The sequence below is a fragment of the Oryzias latipes genome, chromosome 4 (genome assembly GCF_002234675.1).
Source record: "Oryzias latipes chromosome 4, ASM223467v1".
Classification (NCBI taxonomy): Eukaryota; Metazoa; Chordata; class Actinopteri; order Beloniformes; family Adrianichthyidae; genus Oryzias; species Oryzias latipes.
Genome location: NC_019862.2, coordinates 23893801 through 23911394, shown reverse-complemented (window position 1 = coordinate 23911394; position 17594 = coordinate 23893801). Strand labels below are relative to the sequence as shown.

The 17594-nt window shown below is 41.4% G+C and overlaps 2 protein-coding genes across 2 annotated transcripts; one reads left to right on the top strand and one right to left on the bottom strand.

The window, feature by feature from the left end:
- Window positions 1-36: 36 nt before the first annotated feature.
- rtca (RNA 3'-terminal phosphate cyclase) lies at window positions 37-6003 on the bottom strand. Its single transcript, XM_004068145.4, has 11 exons — window positions 5865-6003; window positions 5621-5721; window positions 4946-5089; window positions 4746-4869; window positions 4077-4135; window positions 3861-4002; window positions 2487-2608; window positions 2327-2385; window positions 2144-2238; window positions 1944-2048; window positions 37-284 (listed from the first exon to the last, which is right to left on the bottom strand). Exons 1-11 carry the CDS (start codon window positions 5907-5909, stop codon window positions 186-188), a joined length of 1095 nt encoding a protein of 364 aa, XP_004068193.1. The 5' UTR covers window positions 5910-6003; the 3' UTR covers window positions 37-185.
- Window positions 6004-12903: 6900 nt separating this feature from the next.
- Window positions 12904-15755, top strand: LOC110014965. The gene is made up of 6 exons (XM_020702579.2): window positions 12904-12980; window positions 13471-13619; window positions 13875-13997; window positions 14367-14391; window positions 14470-14511; window positions 14637-15755. Exons 1-6 carry the CDS (start codon window positions 12968-12970, stop codon window positions 14891-14893), a joined length of 609 nt encoding a protein of 202 aa, XP_020558238.1. The 5' UTR covers window positions 12904-12967; the 3' UTR covers window positions 14894-15755.
- The last annotated feature ends 1839 nt before the right edge of the window (window positions 15756-17594 follow it).

Below are 17594 nucleotides of genomic sequence, written 5' to 3'. Positions count from 1 at the left end.
AATCTTTTAAGTTGGATAACAACAAAAACACTTGTGGACATTGAGATTTTTGTTTATTTTATTTACTTATTACAGTATATTTAAGGAAAAACCCTGAGAGACAGAAGCTAAGAGAGTGGGAGCAGCTACCAGTCCGATAGTGTTTTCAGTGCATTCACAGGCGGCGCGTTCACGTCAGCGTCCGGCTACAGATTGGGGTTAACCACTCCCGATCCGTGACATTCGATGATGTAGGTGACGCTGCTGCTCATCTCATCCTCGCACTTCGATATTGTAAACTTTGCCTGCAAAGTCAGAGAGGGGGAGACAGGGTCACTATGGCAACTGATCCTGGTCACATGACTCGTGTTTTCAGGCAGAAAATCAGCTCAACGTTCAGATGATTAATACCATGAAAAACATTCAACCGTTTTTTTTTCTGAGATCAAAACAATTAAATAATATTTTCATGCAATTGAATTTGAAACATTTTTATTTGACTAGAAATATGTGATAGGCAGAAATACAGAAAGATAAAACTCATTAATAGTTGGAATTTTATGATTTACTGAAACGTCCCAAAAACTTTAGAGTCGGGAGGTTGTTTTTTTTTTTCATGTTCTTGTTCTTGTTCATAAATAAAGAAGTTTAAGATTAAACTTCTTTTTTTAAGTATTTCTTTATTTAAAATTGCTGTGAATCAGGAGCAGATGAAAAAATGCAGTTGGAAAAAGCTTGAAACTGTTACAGAAATATGATAGTCTGGCTACAAGCTCCATTCTGATGCATCCACTGCAGACAAATAGATCCAGGGTTTTGGATTTTGGCTAAAAACTGCATCATCGTAATTTAAAGACCACTGAGAACACAATTAAAATAAATCAAAAGCTGATCGGAGTGAGACTTCATAAGGTTGGTGCTGTTAATTTAAATGATGCGCAGCACAAAACCAATGGTTCTGATCTCATCTGATCTGGGAACCCTGGAAAGACTTTTAAACGGCTCTAAAGTTGTCGAGTTGTGTTCGGTCCGTGCTTGAGTTGACATTAACCACAGATGCCTGAATGTTCTGGCACAATCTGAATCCAAACAGAATGTTTCGCTCTAGCGTTCACTGTTTTCTTCGACTCAGCCAAAGCTGCTGTAGTGCTTTTTAACCTTTTATTTTCATCTCTACAGCCTTCATCATCACTATCAGGTTTATAATGAAAAGCTTCAATATTTCGTCACATCCTTCAATAGTTTTAGCAACAAAACTTTGGTTCCTTTCATTTTAAACCCAAATCATTACCAGGTTGAGGTCCAAAAAAGCTGAACTAACTTAAAGTTTCTTCAAAAAACCTACTAAAGAGGAAACCAGCTCAAAGCTTCTCACAGTAAAAAATAAAGTGAGGCATGAATACCCTTCTAATAATTTGACAGTTTTGTATAGTCTCTTAGTGTAGCACCTTTATCTTTATGAATAAAATAGAAAATATTATTCCGTTAAAGCTCGGTTGATTAGGTAAAAGATGAATCACAGACACGGAGTTACAATCGGTCTACAAGTGATCTGCATTTTAAAATAAAGTGTATACAGAGATGTAGCATCATTCAAACTTCCCAGCATCCCTGGATTCGCTCCTCTGGTCCGACATGCATGAATGACGCATGTGAACATGAAAAAAATGCAGCTTTCATGATGTGAAATGATGTCTGTTACAAAAGAGTGGGTTTTTGCCCGTTGCTGAAGTTCAGTTTGGTGTTTTTAGCATGATCGTGTATGAAAAAAGAGAAAACAAAGCTGCACTTTCCTGAGTTTTGTGTGAACCTTTTTAAGTTTTAAGGTTCTGCAGCAACATTTTAGATCACAACTAAAACAACGAACTTATACAGCTGTAAAGTCTGCTGCTTGGTGTTGAATTTACCATGATTTACCCCCACCCTACCCCTCACCCACCCCCATGAGGGCTGTTTGCTCTGACCTGAGTCAGCTGCTCCGCGATGTGAATGGCTGTCTGCGTGTGGAGAGTCACGGCGCCGGTTCTGATGCGGGACGTTCCCTTCGCCAAGGCCATAAAGATAATGAGCTGAGGAGGAGGAAGAGGAAGCGGTCAGAGTGACATCCCGGCGAGGACATCCCAGCATGTATGCGTGCGTGTGTGTGTGAGTGGCGGCGGCTCACCTGATCCTGCAGGAACTCGTCCACACAGCCGTTGTGTCTGATGTTCCTAAGCAGCATCTCAGCAGCCTCGATACCAACTTTATCTGCGTACACGCCTGAAACACACACAGTTTGAGATTCCCTGACCAATGGACCGTCTGTGTGGTGCAGTGCTGCCACCTGCTGGCAAGAAGCCAGACTCACCCTTCTTCCCCAGAGCAGAACCGGCAAACAAACAACCTGTTGACGACTCTGCAATGATTCTGAGAGCAGACAGAAATAATCACGCAGCGGCAGATGACTGCCTCCACAGAAGAAACTCCCATTGTAACCTCAGTGATGTCAGAGAGTGGGCGTGGCTTACATGATACCATTCCCGTTGCCGCAAGCCTTCTCCTTTTCCTGCAGCGCCTGGATGTTGATGTAGAGTTCTTTGATTTCCTTCCTGATGGTTCGAACAGCAGCAGTTGACATGTCTTTAGCCAGCTGAGAATAAAAAAAACAACAACTTACAGGCAGCTCACAGAAGAAAACACACAAACAAAAAAACACAAATCAAGTTCTTAAAATTATGGAAAGGAAAAGGATTTATTTTGTCTCATAAAACATTAAACCTAAAATAACAAAAAGGAGATTTTCAGCTTAGTTCACAAAAACTGAAAATCTTTACTTTTTAAAGACAAACATAAAAAATCTATTACGTTCTTCGCTTTTTTATGTATTTTTTTTAATAGTTTTTCCTAAAGGAGAGTGATTTTGAAAAGTACTACCTGTATCTGAAACAACAAAAACATAAAGAAAATTTAAAAAGTACACTTAAAAGGCAGGAGGGAAGAAAATATTAATAAGCAGATCATATTCCTCCTGTGACTACAAAATAAAAGACATTCCTCCTGTGACTACAAAATAAAAGCGTGGATTTTATGGCTTCATGATATTCTGTTGTTTTTACTCAAAATAAGTGTTTTAAGTTTAAATTAGGTATTCATTCGTCTTTAGACACTTTATTTTTAGTTCTTTCTTTCTAGCACTGTTTATAGATTTGAAATATAAAAAAGAAATTGTTGGAAATGTGTAAAAAAATATGCTTCTTTTTAGAAAGAGCTTGTGTTTTTAAACTATTATTTTAAGTTGGGGAAAAAAGTATTCACAAAAAAACCAATTACTTTTTGGAAAATGTTTTTTTTTAATTTATTTAAATTTTTTGTCTCTAAAAATTTAAGCTTTTCATAAGATTTGGTCAGTTTTAGTTGTTTTAAAGAACAATAACCAATATTTCTAAATTTGACGACTAACTAATCTCCCAGCTTTCAAATTAAAGCCTAATATAACATTTTTACTGAACAGTATAATTCCAAAAACATAATTCTATCTTCACATCAATTTTGAAATTATTAAAAACCAAATTAAGCGCAACAAAATCTTAGATTTCATTTTTGAGAAGCTTCCCTGTTTGTTACCATGAAGCTTCAAGACAACAAATACTAACAATTTCTCTTAAAGTATGAAATCCAGGAGGCTGTTTTGTAGTTTTAAGCCTCGCAGCTCTCCGTAGGCGAAGTATGAGAAGCTTTTAGTCAGATGTTTGATCATTTCAGCTTTCAGATACAGAAACCCTGCTTTAAGATTTGTTTTCCTAATGGAAAAACATATTAGTTTGGGATTAAGATGTGATTTCACACTGTTTTGTGTTTTGAAGCCCTTTGGTCATGAAGGGAGCACGAGAGGGGCAGTTTACTTTGAAGGGCAGCACTCCAGCGACAAACGCCCTGCCGTGGATCTTGGTGATGTTTCCTCGCTCCGTCAGGGTGACGGGCCGCAGCTCTTTGACTGGATTCACCGTCACGTTCACCTCGCCTCCTCCTTTCGGGTAGTAACCTCTGCAAACACAATCCATTTAAAGATACACATACATACCCAAGGCACAGAAACGCACAAACACCAGAGAACAGACCTCATTTTGACGTCGCAGTCAAAGTTGATTCCAAACCTCTCTACGATGGGTTTAAAGACCTGAAGGGAAGAAAACGGAAAGTTCTTTAAGACCCACTAAGATGAAAATAGGTTTTTAAACATGTTCTAATAGCAGTTTTCTGATGATGGAAGACATGCGCAAAGAAAGTTAAGCTCAAAATTGTATTTCAGAGTTTTTCATCATTCAAATCATTGAGTCAGGATGAAAAAATGCAGTTTGAAGCAGAAGCTAAAGTGGGTGGGGCACAAGTTCCCTGCTCTGATGCATCCATTTGTAGACGACTAGATCCATGTATGTCTTCGTTTTCCTCGTCTGAGCTGGAATCTGGCTCTAAACTGTACGGCTGGAAAGCTCCGATATTGCTGGGGCAGATGACTAACTTGGGGGTGAGAGCTAGAGGGAGAGCACATAAACGCATGGATAACGGGAAATGGAGGTGGGCTAACTATGCACCAACAATCAGAGGTGAATTTCTAATGAACTACTGCTGCTCTGCAGAAACTGTGTCCTAGAAAACAACAAGATTTTTTATTTTAGATAAAAACGTGGTTATCATAATCAAAAGACCTCTGGGAACAAAGATTATCGGAGTGGAACTTTCCCCCGTGTGGAACTAAGAGCAACAACCTTCAGACTGTGTTGCTTTACCTTCAGGGTGTAGTCAATCTGAGGCGCCATTTCTGCGTTGGTGCCTCCCTTCAAGCAGAGCTGTGAGGCGGCGTCGGCGAACACAGCACAGGGCAGAGCGACCTGCAGAAGCAGACACACACTCCTGACAGACACACAAACACACGCCGTCAGTGATCAGAGGCCAGGTGCGAGTCCCTGCAGCCGCTCAAGAGTCTCACCCGGCGGTCTGTGGGTCGGCCACGTGGCTTCCGGAGCGGATCTTTCCTGGAGTCAGGCTGACGTCCGTTGAGCCGATGCTGGCTCCCTGCAGACTGCCTGAGCACAGGTCTGAAACCAGCTGCAGGCCGCTGAGGTGCTGTGGTCTGCATGTGCAAACAAACAAACAAAACATGAATCCCATTCACAGCAACAAACCCTGAAAATCTCACTCAGGTTGACTCAGACCCCAAAAACAATCCATCAAGCTGCTCAGCCAATCAATGCAGCCCCCTGAGCAGCTGGGGCTGCAGCTGATGACTCTGCAGTCTCTCTGAAACAAAAGAGGAAGCCACTCTGGTGAAGTTTAACGGCGGTGAGAGCCGCTGGAGGGACCTGCCGGCGGGGATCTGACCGCACATCCTCCGCCGTCCAGCTCAGCTGACATCCCGGTTTCCACAACATTTCCCCCCAAACGCCGGCGGGTCTGTGACCTGCAGAGGCTGTTCATTGTCTCGGGGGAAAGTTTTCCTCCGATACGTGAAAGAACAGCTTTAAACTCTTATAATGTATGTTTAAACAAAGCGACATTTACTTTAAAGATGCAGATGATAAATAGAACGGAGCAGCTCCGCCGCCGAGTCAACTTTGATGAATAGGCTAACGTTAGCTTGTTAGCGGCTGGGATGCTAACTCACCTGAGTCCAGGTGTGCTCCTCCCCGCGCGGATTTTCGTGATTTTGATGGCTGTCCCGGTGATGCAGCTGAGCGCCGCGGAGACTCTGAGAATCTGTCCTCCCTGAGGAGAGGCGACAACGGCCGGTTCAGAGAAGCGCCATGAGGACTCCTGCTAACCCTGCTTAGCTCGGTGGTAACATTATACAAGGCGGGGAAATGAGAATGTTTTTGGTTATTTTTTAAGCTAAAAACCCCGATACTCACTCCTTCCATCACGCTGCCGTCGATTTCCACCGCCGTAGAGTCCATGTTCGTTCACAACAGTCCGGGTCAACTTTCCCTCAGACACTATTGTCGCTCTCCGAACAGCCTCCGGTACTTTTCCAAGCCAGGTTGCCAGGTCGTGGAACAGAAACAAGCAATCAGGCATGAGAAAACAAGCCCACTGCAAGAGTTCATTTTGTGGTATTTCTTTAAAGCATCATGCTTTGAATATAACATAACAATATTAAAAAGCAATAAAGCCAAGCAATAAAATATGGACAATGTCTCCATACATTGTAGACAAAGGTGCAGATAGCACAAGGAAGCAAGCAAATTACCATCTGTATTTTTTAAAACATTGACAAAGAAAAAAAAAAAACCCAAAAAACAGAGTCTTGGGAGAACCAGGAGCAGGTCATGCAGAAAAAAAAACAAAAGCCCAAGTTAGCGACTACTTTTTGGAAATCCCCAAAAATCCCTAAAACAAATAAAAGAATACAAGCTCAAGGTTGCTTACATTAAGAGGATCTGGCAACTGCAAATATGGACCCCCCCCCCCCCCGTTATTAAACTGATATTCATTCTCAAATCACTATTCAAGTTGACGTTTGGCTTTGCAATTTTAATATGCATTTTATATATTTGACAATTCAATATGCAATTCACATTATACAACTTAACGTTCAATTTAAAAGAGGATATTTCAAGTCCTCGTCTGTTTTTACTTTATTATAAAGTAACTTGAAATCAAGGTTAAGGTGTTTTTGTGTCAAAATCCCCCCTAAAAGTTTAATGCATTTTCTTTAATCATGCTTTTCCTGATAGAAATTCAAACTGAGAATTCAAATTGAGAATGCAATCTATCAGTCTCTCATCAGGATGAGGCCCACCTGCCTGCATTTTGTTAGTCGCACAAACTGGAGAAACCATCCCATCCAGGTGTAGATTTCTGAAAATCCATAAGGAATGAGTTCCACTGAGACCAATTGTGAACCCTATAATAAAAGGAACTTAGAAAGTGTTGCTGAGAAGCTTCTCTTTAAAAAAAAAGAGAAGTCTGACACTACATACCAGGAATGTCACAATTCATTTTAACAACAATTCAATTGATATCATAATTTGTGGTTGACGATACGATTCATAGTCAATATTTGACTGACCTAAAATCAATCCAGGAAATTTTAGCCCCAAATTTAACCAGTGTGACTCAAAGATACAATGGGGCAAAAATAGTGTTTTGTCAGCCACCAATTTTGCAAGTTCTCCCACTTTAAAAGATAAGAGACGCTGGTCATTTTCATCAGATATACCTCCATTCCTGCAGATCTCCTCCAGAGCAGTGATGTTTTGGGGCTGTTGCTGGGCAACACAGACTTTCAACCTCCTTCAAAGATTTTCTACAGGGTTGAGATCTGGAGATCCGGCTAGGCCACTTTAGGACTTTGAAATGCTTCTTACGAAGCCACTCCTTCATTACCTGGGCAGTGTGTTTGGGATTTTTGTCGTGCTGTAAGACCCAGCTATGTTTCATCTCCAATGCCCTTGTTGATGGAAGGAGGTTTTCACTCAAAATATGATGATACATGGCCCCATTCATTCTTTCCTTTACACGGATCAGTCGTCCTGGTCCCTTTCCTAAAAATGCCCCAAAGCATGATGTTTCCACCCCCAAGTATGGTGTTCTTTTGATGCAACTCTGCATTCTTTCTCCTCTACAAGACGAATAGAGTTCTTATCTAAAAGTTCTATTTTGGTTTCATCTGACCATAGGACATTCTTCCAATCCTCTTCTGAATCATCCAAATGCTCTCTAGCAAACTTTAGACAGGCCTGCACATGTACTGACTTTAGCAGGGGGACACGTCTGGCACTGCAGGGTTTGAGTCCCTGGTGGTGTAGTGTGTTGCTGATGGTAGCCTTTGTTACTTTGGTCCCAGATCTCTGCAGGTCATTCACTAGATTCCCCTGTTTGGTTTTGGGATTTTTGCTCACCGTTCTTGTGATCATGTTGACCCTACGGGGTGAGATCTTGTGGGGAGCCACAGATGGAGGGAGATCATCAGTGATCTTGTATGTCTTCCATTTCCTTATAATTGCTCCCACAGTTGATTTCTTCACACCAAGCTGCTTACCTATTGCAGATTCAGTCTACCCAGCCTGGTGCAGGTCAACAGTTTTGTTCTGGTGTCCTCAGACAGCTCTTTGGTCTTGGACAAAGTGGAGTTTGGAGTGTGACTGTGAGGTTGTGGACAGGTGTCTTTAATATAGATAACAGTTCAAACAGGTGCCATTAATACAGGTAACAAGTGGAGGACAGAAGATCCACTTACAGAGGAAGTTACAGATCTGTGAAAAACAGAAATCTTGTTTGTTTGTGGATGACCAAATTCGTAATTTCCACCTTAATTAACAAATACATTCTTTAAAAAATCAGACAATGTGATTTTCTGGATTTTTTTTCTCATTTTGTCTCTCATAGTTGAGGTATAATGAAAACCACAGGCCTCCATCATGTTTTTAAGTGGGAGAACTTGCACAAATGGTGACTGACTAAATACTTTTTTGCTCTACTGGAAATACCTGGTACTGAACAGTGCAGGTGAAGTTTTCCAGATTCATTGTATTTCTTGCAAAATAATCAAGTGTAAAATAAATATGTGGACAAACAAACAAGTAAAAAAGAACTCATGGTAAATCTATTGACATTTTAGTTTCATAAAGTTCAGTCTACTGTTGTTTTTCCACATCAAAATAATCCAAATTATTAGAACATTCCATTAGACTGTATGGTGACATGTCTTTGCTATTCAAACTGTTTCTACACATTGAACTGTCATGATGGACTGATCATTTTTTACATGTGTTGTCTGCAGTTGTTTTTAACGTTATAACAAAATAAACCTACCGTACCTCTATCCAAACAGTATTTTTCAATGTTGATTAGAAGCAAGTTATTTCATTTATAAACGATTTTTCAATGGCATAGGTCCATCCTTTCTCTGATTTTGTTCCATTTAGTGAGACTGAAAGTGTGGAAAGTTGCAGCTCAAATGTCATCAAATGAATCTGTACAGTTTTTTTAAATCTTCTTCATTCATTGAAAAAGTTCAAATCCAATCAGCTGCAGACACTGTTACACTCAGGAATCATTTGGTGTTTTAACCCTCCTCAATGCTGAGCTGTCAAGCAATGAGGCACTGGGTCCCATTTTCAGAGTTTTTGTTATGACTGGGATTTGAACTCACAACCTTCCAATCTCAGGGTGTACACTCTACCACAAGACCACCGAACTGAACATATTAGCAAAAAGGATTTGAGTATGTATCAGTTTTATAGTTCCCAGTCAGGTTTTGTGTTTAAAAGTTCAGTTTGTTTTAATAATTAGAATATAAAAGAAAATTAAGATAAAATAGGACAAAAAAAACTGCCTTTGGTTTTAATATCATTGTGCAGGTCAAGGGTTTTTCAATGTTTTTTCCCCCCAACTTTACTGTTTTTTTTAGCCCTTGCAATTGAAAAAAAAGGGAAACTTATGTTCAAAGGTTAGATCTGACTTAAACATATATTTTTCCTTAGTTCTTGATTACACATTATTTTTTAAAAAAACCAAGATTTTATTGATTTATTTATGTTCCCTGTTTGTCCAAAGGGTGGAGCTGCAACATCAGAAATAGTTGAAGTTGAAGAGATACAGATCTACCAACACAGGAGAAATGGGGTCATGACTAATGCAAAAAAGACTTTGAATCGATGTTGGTCTGCAGCTAAAGACACAGCTAAAAAGCAGAAAAGCGGGATTTAATTAACAAAATAAAAGCTGCACAATTGTCCATTCTGAGTAGAAGATTGTCAGCACAAATGTTATTTTCTTATAATGTAAATTAAAAGATGTAGACAAATTAAATGTGGGTTTCCATGCTGGATTCTGAAATTTTAGGTCAATTTTATCAGTCGTTGGTGAAGGCCAGGGGTGGGCAAACTTTTTATAACACAAATGGTTCTAAAAATCGACAGACGGGCTAGACCAGGTGCGGATCAGGGGCGTTTTTGGGTAATCCACCTAATCAGATAAAGAAAATAACAGTCTCTGAAAGAAAAAAATCTTTAAATTTGTGGAGCTGTTAGTGCATGTGTGAGTTCAGGATGGTTATGGGGAAAAAACTGTTCTTAAGGTGGTTTGTCCTTGATCTGATGCACCTGTAACGCCTTCCCGAGCACAACAGCAGGTCAAACAGGTCAAACAGAGCCAGGGTGGGAACTGTCTTTTGTGATCTTTCCAGCTCTCAGGGTTGAGGTCCTTCAGGGAAAAATGCAAGCTTAGAGAAATGCTGCATTCAAGTGCTGTTGTAAGGAAAAAAATGACTATCCAACTAGGGAAACACACATGAACATTAGAAAAAACAACAAATCTTCCAACACCGCATGAATGCAGAATACCTCTAGTTGGGTTGCATTTTGTCGAAATTAAAATAAAAAATGCTTAAAGCAGTGTTTGTCACATTTTAGTAAACATCTTTTGAAAATGTTCTGCACTCCGGCATAATGTCAAGGCTTTTAAGGCTCTTTGTAGCTTACAATCCCTTGATGAAAGTGTATTTTCAACTATTTTCTTGGCTGGGGAACAGAACAGTGTGAGTTTGGACGCTGTGAGCTGCAGAACAGTTGATTTCTAAGTAGACTGCAGTGGTGGTGACACAGTCATCGTGCCCATGTAAGGTAAAGAAGAAACTTTGTTGCTTGTCTTGTCTTTCATGGTTTGTCAAGTTCCTCTTTTATGCTCATTGAAACGAATCACGCACAAGCTCTGTCTTGGAAAAAAAAAGTTAAGAAAAACAAACAGCAGGTAACTGATAAGGTTTTAAACACTTGACTCAACTTCAAGACAATGTGACCTGGATGACTGAGAACCTTCACAAACACACTACTGAGATAAATGTAGATCTACAATTTTATCTTTACCCTGACCAATTGTCACCCATGGAAAATGGTTACTTCTTGACAGTCAATAGCCAGCCACTCTCGACAATCAAGAGTGCTAAAAAGGTATCAGAGCAAGAATGGTTATTCTGACATATAGAATGACTAAGTAATAACTGTTTATTTCTCTCTAGAAGTCGATTGGATTTACCAACGGGTAATTCCTGTTTGGAACACCACGGGGGAGGGTTCACTCAGTGCAGTTCTCATACGCAGCCCTGACCATAAATCATATGAACAGACCCTTCATTCAAACTTTTGCAAATATGGATGCTGGCTGCGCAGACTCTTCCTGAAAGTGGTTGTTCCTTACTTTTATACGTGTAAGTTTGAGAACCATTGACTGTATAATATAACTAGATGAATCGTGTGTGATGTCACCCAATGTTGGATCCGGGCATCCTTAGTGAGCTTGGTTGTTGTGGGTCTGTTGAGCATGCCTCCTTCTTGGGGCACAACACCTGCTGCTCATCTCCACAATCAGAGACCTCCACACCTGCTGGCCATCACAGATTTGATTTATTCCTGGGAAGGACCTCCAGCCAGCGCCAGAGCATTGTTCACCCTGTGCCTGCCTGCCGTCCTTACAGCCTGCCTGCCGTCCTTACAGCCTGCCTGCCGTCCTTACAGCCTCCCTGCCGTCCTTACAGCCTGCCTGCCGTCCTTACAGCCTGCCTGCCGTCCTTACAGCCTGCCTGCCGTCCTTACAGCCTGCCTGCCGTCCTTACAGCCTGCCTGCCGTCCTTACAGCCTGCCTGCCGTCCTTACAGCCTGCCGTCCTTACAGCCTGCCTGCCTGCCGTCCTTACAGCCTGCCTGCCTGCCGTCCTTACAGCCTGCCTGCCTGCCGTCCTTACAGCCTGCCTGCCGTCCTTACAGCCTGCCTGCCGTCCTTACAGCCTGCCTGCCGTCCTTACAGCCTGCCTGCCGTCCTTACAGCCTGCCTGCCGTCCTTACAGCCTGCCGTCCTTACAGCCTGCCTGCCTGCCGTCCTTACAGCCTGCCTGCCTGCCGTCCTTACAGCCTGCCTGCCTGCCGTCCTTACAGCCTGCCTGCCTGCCGTCCTGCCTGCCTGCCGTCCTTACAGCCTGCCTGCCTGCCGTCCTGCCTGCCTGCCTGCCTGCCTGCCGTCCTGCCTGCCTGCCTGCCGTCCTTACAGCCTGCCTGCCTGCCGTCCTGCCTGCCTGCTGTCCTTACAGCCTGCCTGCCTGCTGTCCTTACAGCCTGCCTGCCTGCCGTCCTTACAGCCTGCCTGCCTGCCGTCCTTACAGCCTGCCTGCCTGCCGTCCTTACAGCCTGCCTGCCTGCCGTCCTTACAGCCTGCCTGCCGTCCTTACAGCCTGCCTGCCGTCCTTACAGCCTGCCTGCCGTCCTTACAGCCTGCCTGCCGTCCTTACAGCCTGCCTGCCGTCCTTACAGCCTGCCTGCCGTCCTTACAGCCTGCCTGCCGTCCTTACAGCCTGCCTGCCTGCCGTCCTTACAGCCTGCCTGCCTGCCGTCCTTACAGCCTGCCTGCCTGCCGTCCTTACAGCCTGCCTGCCTGCCGTCCTTACAGCCTGCCTGCCTGCCGTCCTTACAGCCTGCCTGCCTGCCGTCCTTACAGCCTGCCTGCCTGCCGTCCTTACAGCCTGCCTGCCTGCCGTCCTCACAACCAGCCGTCCTGAGGCCACCTTCTTTTATTGAGGCATCTGGTCAGTTTATAACTTCAATGATTTGCGCTACAGCAAAAATGTATATACAAAAATGTAAATGTAGGAGCAACATCATAGTAATGAAGGTTAGTAGAATAAGAATCATTATTCTGATGACCATAATGGCTGTTTATTTCTTGATAGAAGTCTGTGGGATTTCAGCTTTTTGGAACTTTCTTTTAGAAAGGGGGCGGGGGATGATCAGGTTAAAGTATTACAAAGTTTGTTTCTGCCTGGATGCTGAAGGAGTGACTTCGCAAAAATCGTTGAGACTCAACCACAGAGCATTACAGTAACACGGTGTACATGGGGGGGCGGTTTGAGCACGTGGGTGATGCCATCTTCATAATAAAAAATCTCGCGTGTGAACGCTCCTCATCAAACGGGTTGTAGCTTTGAAGTAGGTCACTGTCTTCTCACTCTTCATCCTGAAGCTATGAAGGAAGCCGGTGAGTTTATCGGGATTTTTTTTTTTCTGAGTGTTTTTCGTATTTCACGGCAACATGAATGCGAGAGGTGACAGTTGCGTTCAGGCGTATTAAAGGAAATCCTGCGTGGAAACGGCATTCTGTCTTTCTGAGGAGTTCAGAGCTTCAAAGCCACTTCTGTAAATGTACAAAACGTGTCTTAAACGCAAAGACTGCTCGAATGCATTATGAATGATCATCAGTACTAATGCGTGATTACTCTGGCTGCTTCCGTGAATCTGTGCTGTACGTCTTGTATTGTGCTTCGTTGGAAAAGCCCCCCACACGTGACTTGTCTGTGTGCAGTTTGCAGCTCCTGTTGTGTCGCTGCAACACTAATTTCCCCGTAACACCCGTCCCATCCTCATGCGCTGGTGACCTAACCCGTCTCTAGAAGCGTGCCTGTGTTTACAGAGATCACCTTGATGCCTGGTGGCTGTCAATCACATTCTCCTGCCTTCTTCTGTTCCAGCTCTTCTGATCGTCCTGCTTTCTGCAGCTGCTGCAGCAACTTCACATCTAAATTGCAGCGTCACAAAGTCAAAAGAGGGTTCTTTCAGATACCAGACCTCAGAGAATCCCAACTCTCCTAAATGCATCACGTCCTGGGAAGACAGGAATGTCAGTTTTTTGGTTTTGTTTATTGTCTGTTTGTTACAGAATATCAGAAGTAGTTTGCTTCTGAACAGAGAAGTGTTTCATGATTGTGCTCCAAAAGCTCTGGAAAATAACTCATATTTAAGAAGTAAATATTCATATGTGTCTACATGGATATTGTTTACCATAAAAGGCCTAAGACTAGCATAGTATAGTCCCTTTAAAGGCTTTGTTTTACATCAGAAAAAATGTATGACAGTGGGACTTTTCTTGCTTCAGGGGACCGTCATTAAAGACATCAGTGAAAAGGCAGACAGGAACCTGGTGATGAACCACACCCTTACCTCTGTGGAGCTGAGAGGATGCAAAGACTTTCTGCTACACAAGCGGGAATGTGGCGGGGTAAAAATTACACACACACACAGAGCAGGGTATGCAAAGAGTGAATAATGACCTATAATTATGTTAATTTTTATATCATTAATAGGATTTATTTTAAAAATACAAAGCATTGACCAGTGTTGCTGGATAGTTGGTTTTAGCCCAAAAGTCTTATAAAAACCTTAATTATTAGTTAATGGATTAATTAGCTGTAAAGAGCAGTAATTAATCAACCATTCATTATTACTTTGCATTTTGTTGAAAGTCCATCTTTTTACTTTTCATGAATTTAGGTAAGGTCAAATATGGCAGTTGAGACACTGCCTCCCCAGAATGTTTCCATAAATCATAACTTGTTTGTTCTTTTTTTTTTGTTTTTTTTGTTTTTAGGTTCAGCTGGAGGCTTCCTGCTCTGGTAAGCTGCTCAAGGTGTTTTATCAAATTATAACCAGCTCATTACTCTGATTCACTTCCTTTTTTTTGTTCCTGCCAGTGAACTGCAGCCTCTTTGTGGTCAAGAGTCAGCCAGCTACCAGTAAGTTTAACTTCTGTTATGACCCAGATTCTGGAAATATCCGACTTTTAGATACTCACCAGGAAATGCCTATGTTGTCGTTTTTTTTCCTCTCTAAACTTTTGCAAATGTTTTTTGTCTGTCAGTGGTGTGTCTTTCTTCAAACATCTGCATCGACAAAGTGACTGCAGGAGTTTCTGCTGCCGCCGTCGCCATCATTTTGCTGCTCCTGGCGCTCCTCCTGTGGGTTGTCTGGAAATGGAGAGCTGGAGGCTGCAGATGTGCTCGAGGGCATTACACTCCACGCGACCAGGAACAGGTTCAGATTGAAATGGAAGAAAAGGAAACAAGCAAAACACCTGTGACTGAAACTGGTGCAAAAGTGAAACTTTTAACTATTTAAACAAAACATATTGTGAAAAAGAGGCACTGGAACATGGAGCTCTGCAGAGTCTGAGCAGAATGGCTGTTTCCAGGGAAACAGTTATCCCTTTGCAGCAGAGGGATTCTGTGAGTGTTGGCGACTGCAACCAACACAGAGAAAGAGGGACTATCTGTTTTTGCAACAAATTCATATCATTTTATTACTGTTTTGCAAGTTTTCTTTGAATCTACCATCATATCAAACTTTGTTTTTTTTTTGTAACTGTTCATTAAGAAATTAACAGAATTATTGGATCAGGGTTTGGCTTCTGTTAACAAAGTAAAGGTTCATTTTCAGGCTTCAATCCCAACTTTTGGCTGAAATCTTTCCTTTTTGAAAACAGAATAACCTGGATTCAGGTAAGTAGGGGGCTTGTTTGTTACTTAAAGAACTCAGGTCATACTTACTCTAGTTTAAAGTGTTTTAGCAGTTCATTGAAAATAAATGTCTTATTTTTCAGCTCAAACATTTTTCCCCGCTCCAAACGCATAACCATGGTGCTTATGATCATATTGTGATTGAGCAACTTCTACCTTTTATGGGAATGGGAGTGTCTCACACAGTTGACACTTGGAGGGGGGCGGGGAGGTAATGCAGCAGAAAGACAGTTTAGTCATGTTTAGAAAAATGCTGAGTCAGCTTTGATTGTATTTGAACTGTTTGCTGCTGGTAAATCCCAGAACGTGTCTATTTATTAGTAAACCACAGCCGTTACCGATCAAAAGAATGTTTGGGTTAGGATTCCTCATTTTCAAAGGTTTTGGTGTGAACTTGTTCAAGAGGGCTTCTATATTTTTATGTGCTACTTATAAACTATGCAATAAAGTTATATTTTCACAAAGCTGGTTATTAAATTAATATATATATTTTTTTTATTTATTAAATGTGTCAACACTGCACAGATGGTGACTCAATCCAGTCCAGCTTGACTTAAGGCTGTTTTGGATTTGGACTTTCACTTTGTGCTGAATTAAATAAAAGAGGCTGACGTTACCGTTTTCTTTTTCCCACCTCTGTAAGAGTCAAAGTTTTTATTACTCATAAATCTGTAGTTGTGTTGAGTCCAAGGACTGCTGGTCTTCAACGACTACTAAACATCTGCTCAGATTATGGGGTTGATAACGACATTACGTTTAATGCAGGAAAAAGTACAATCATGATTACTAAAGACAAGATCTCAAATTTGCAGGTGGTGTTCAATGATGCTTTAAGCGTGCTCTTAAAAAAACCCAGATGTTTGTTTCTGACGGAATTACCACTAAACATGCTGTACTGCAAACCCTCATTCAAGTTTGTGTGGGCTGAATTCTACAAAAAACACTTGCTTTGTCCATACATGACATCAAGTTCAGCACCATTCACTTTCAATCGATCCCCTGGAAACCCTGGAGGAGCTGTCTTTTTACCACAGCTTTTTGATTTTCTATTGTTTTTTTACTATTGTGCTATTTAAGTACTGCCTTTTAACTATCATCTTTTCTGTATACTTTTACAATTGTATTTTTATTTCTTTTTAGTTATTGTGCACTTGTGGATCAGCTCCCTGCTCTGCTCCATTCTGATGCATCCACTTGTAGACAAACAGATGCTTTAACGTCTTTGTTTTCCTCGTCTGACCTGGCATCTGGCTCAAAACTGTACAGCTGGATGGCTCCAATATCGCTTGCTGTTTTTGTTGCACTGGTAATTTTGGGTTTGGGGTGTGAAGGGCTGTGTAAACAGATGGATGATGGGAAACGAGGGTGAACGTTTACTCTGCACCACAGTCCCAGCCACCATTCAGAGGTAAATTTGTGATGAACTATTGCTACTCTGCAGAAAATTGTCCGCAGTCATTTTTACATTATAATAAAATAAACCTATCGTACCTCTATCTATCCAATATTTTCCAATGTTGATTAGAAGCAGGTTATTTCATTTTTAAATGATTTTTCAATGGCATAGGTCCATCCTTTCTCTGATTTTGTTTCATTTAGTGTGATAAACTGAAAGTGTGGAAAGTTGCAGCTCAAATGTCATCACATGAATCATCACATTAATTTTTAATCCTCTGTATTCATAGAAAACGTTAAAATCCAATTAACTGTTTGAAATGTGTTCTCCACATTCAACCCATCATTTGGGGAAGCAGTGAGCTGCAGACACTGTCACACTCAGTAATTATTTGGTGGTTTAACCTTCCACTACAACTGCTTAATGCTGAGTGTTAAGCAAAGAGGCACTGGGTCCCATTTTCAGGGTTTTTGATATGCCTGGGATTTGAACTCACAACCTTCCAGTCTCAGGGAGTACACTCTACCACAACACCACTGAACTGAACATATTAGCAAATAGGATTTGATTATGTATCGGTTTAATAATTTCCAGTCAGGTTTTTGTGTGTATGAGTTCAGTTTGTTTTAATATTTAGAATATAAAAGAAAATGAAGATTAACTGGGACAAAAACAAAATTATTATTTTGCAGGTCAAGGGTTTTCAAAAATTTTCAATTTACTGTTTATTTCCCCCTGCAACTGCAGAAAAAAGGGAAACTTGTGTTCAAAAGTTAGATTTTAGAGTTTAGATTCCTTAGTTTTTGATTACACATCAGTAACAAAATACATAATTTTATTGATCTATGTTCCCTGTTTGTCCACAGGGTGGAGCTGCAACATCAGAAATAGTTGAATTTGAAGAGAT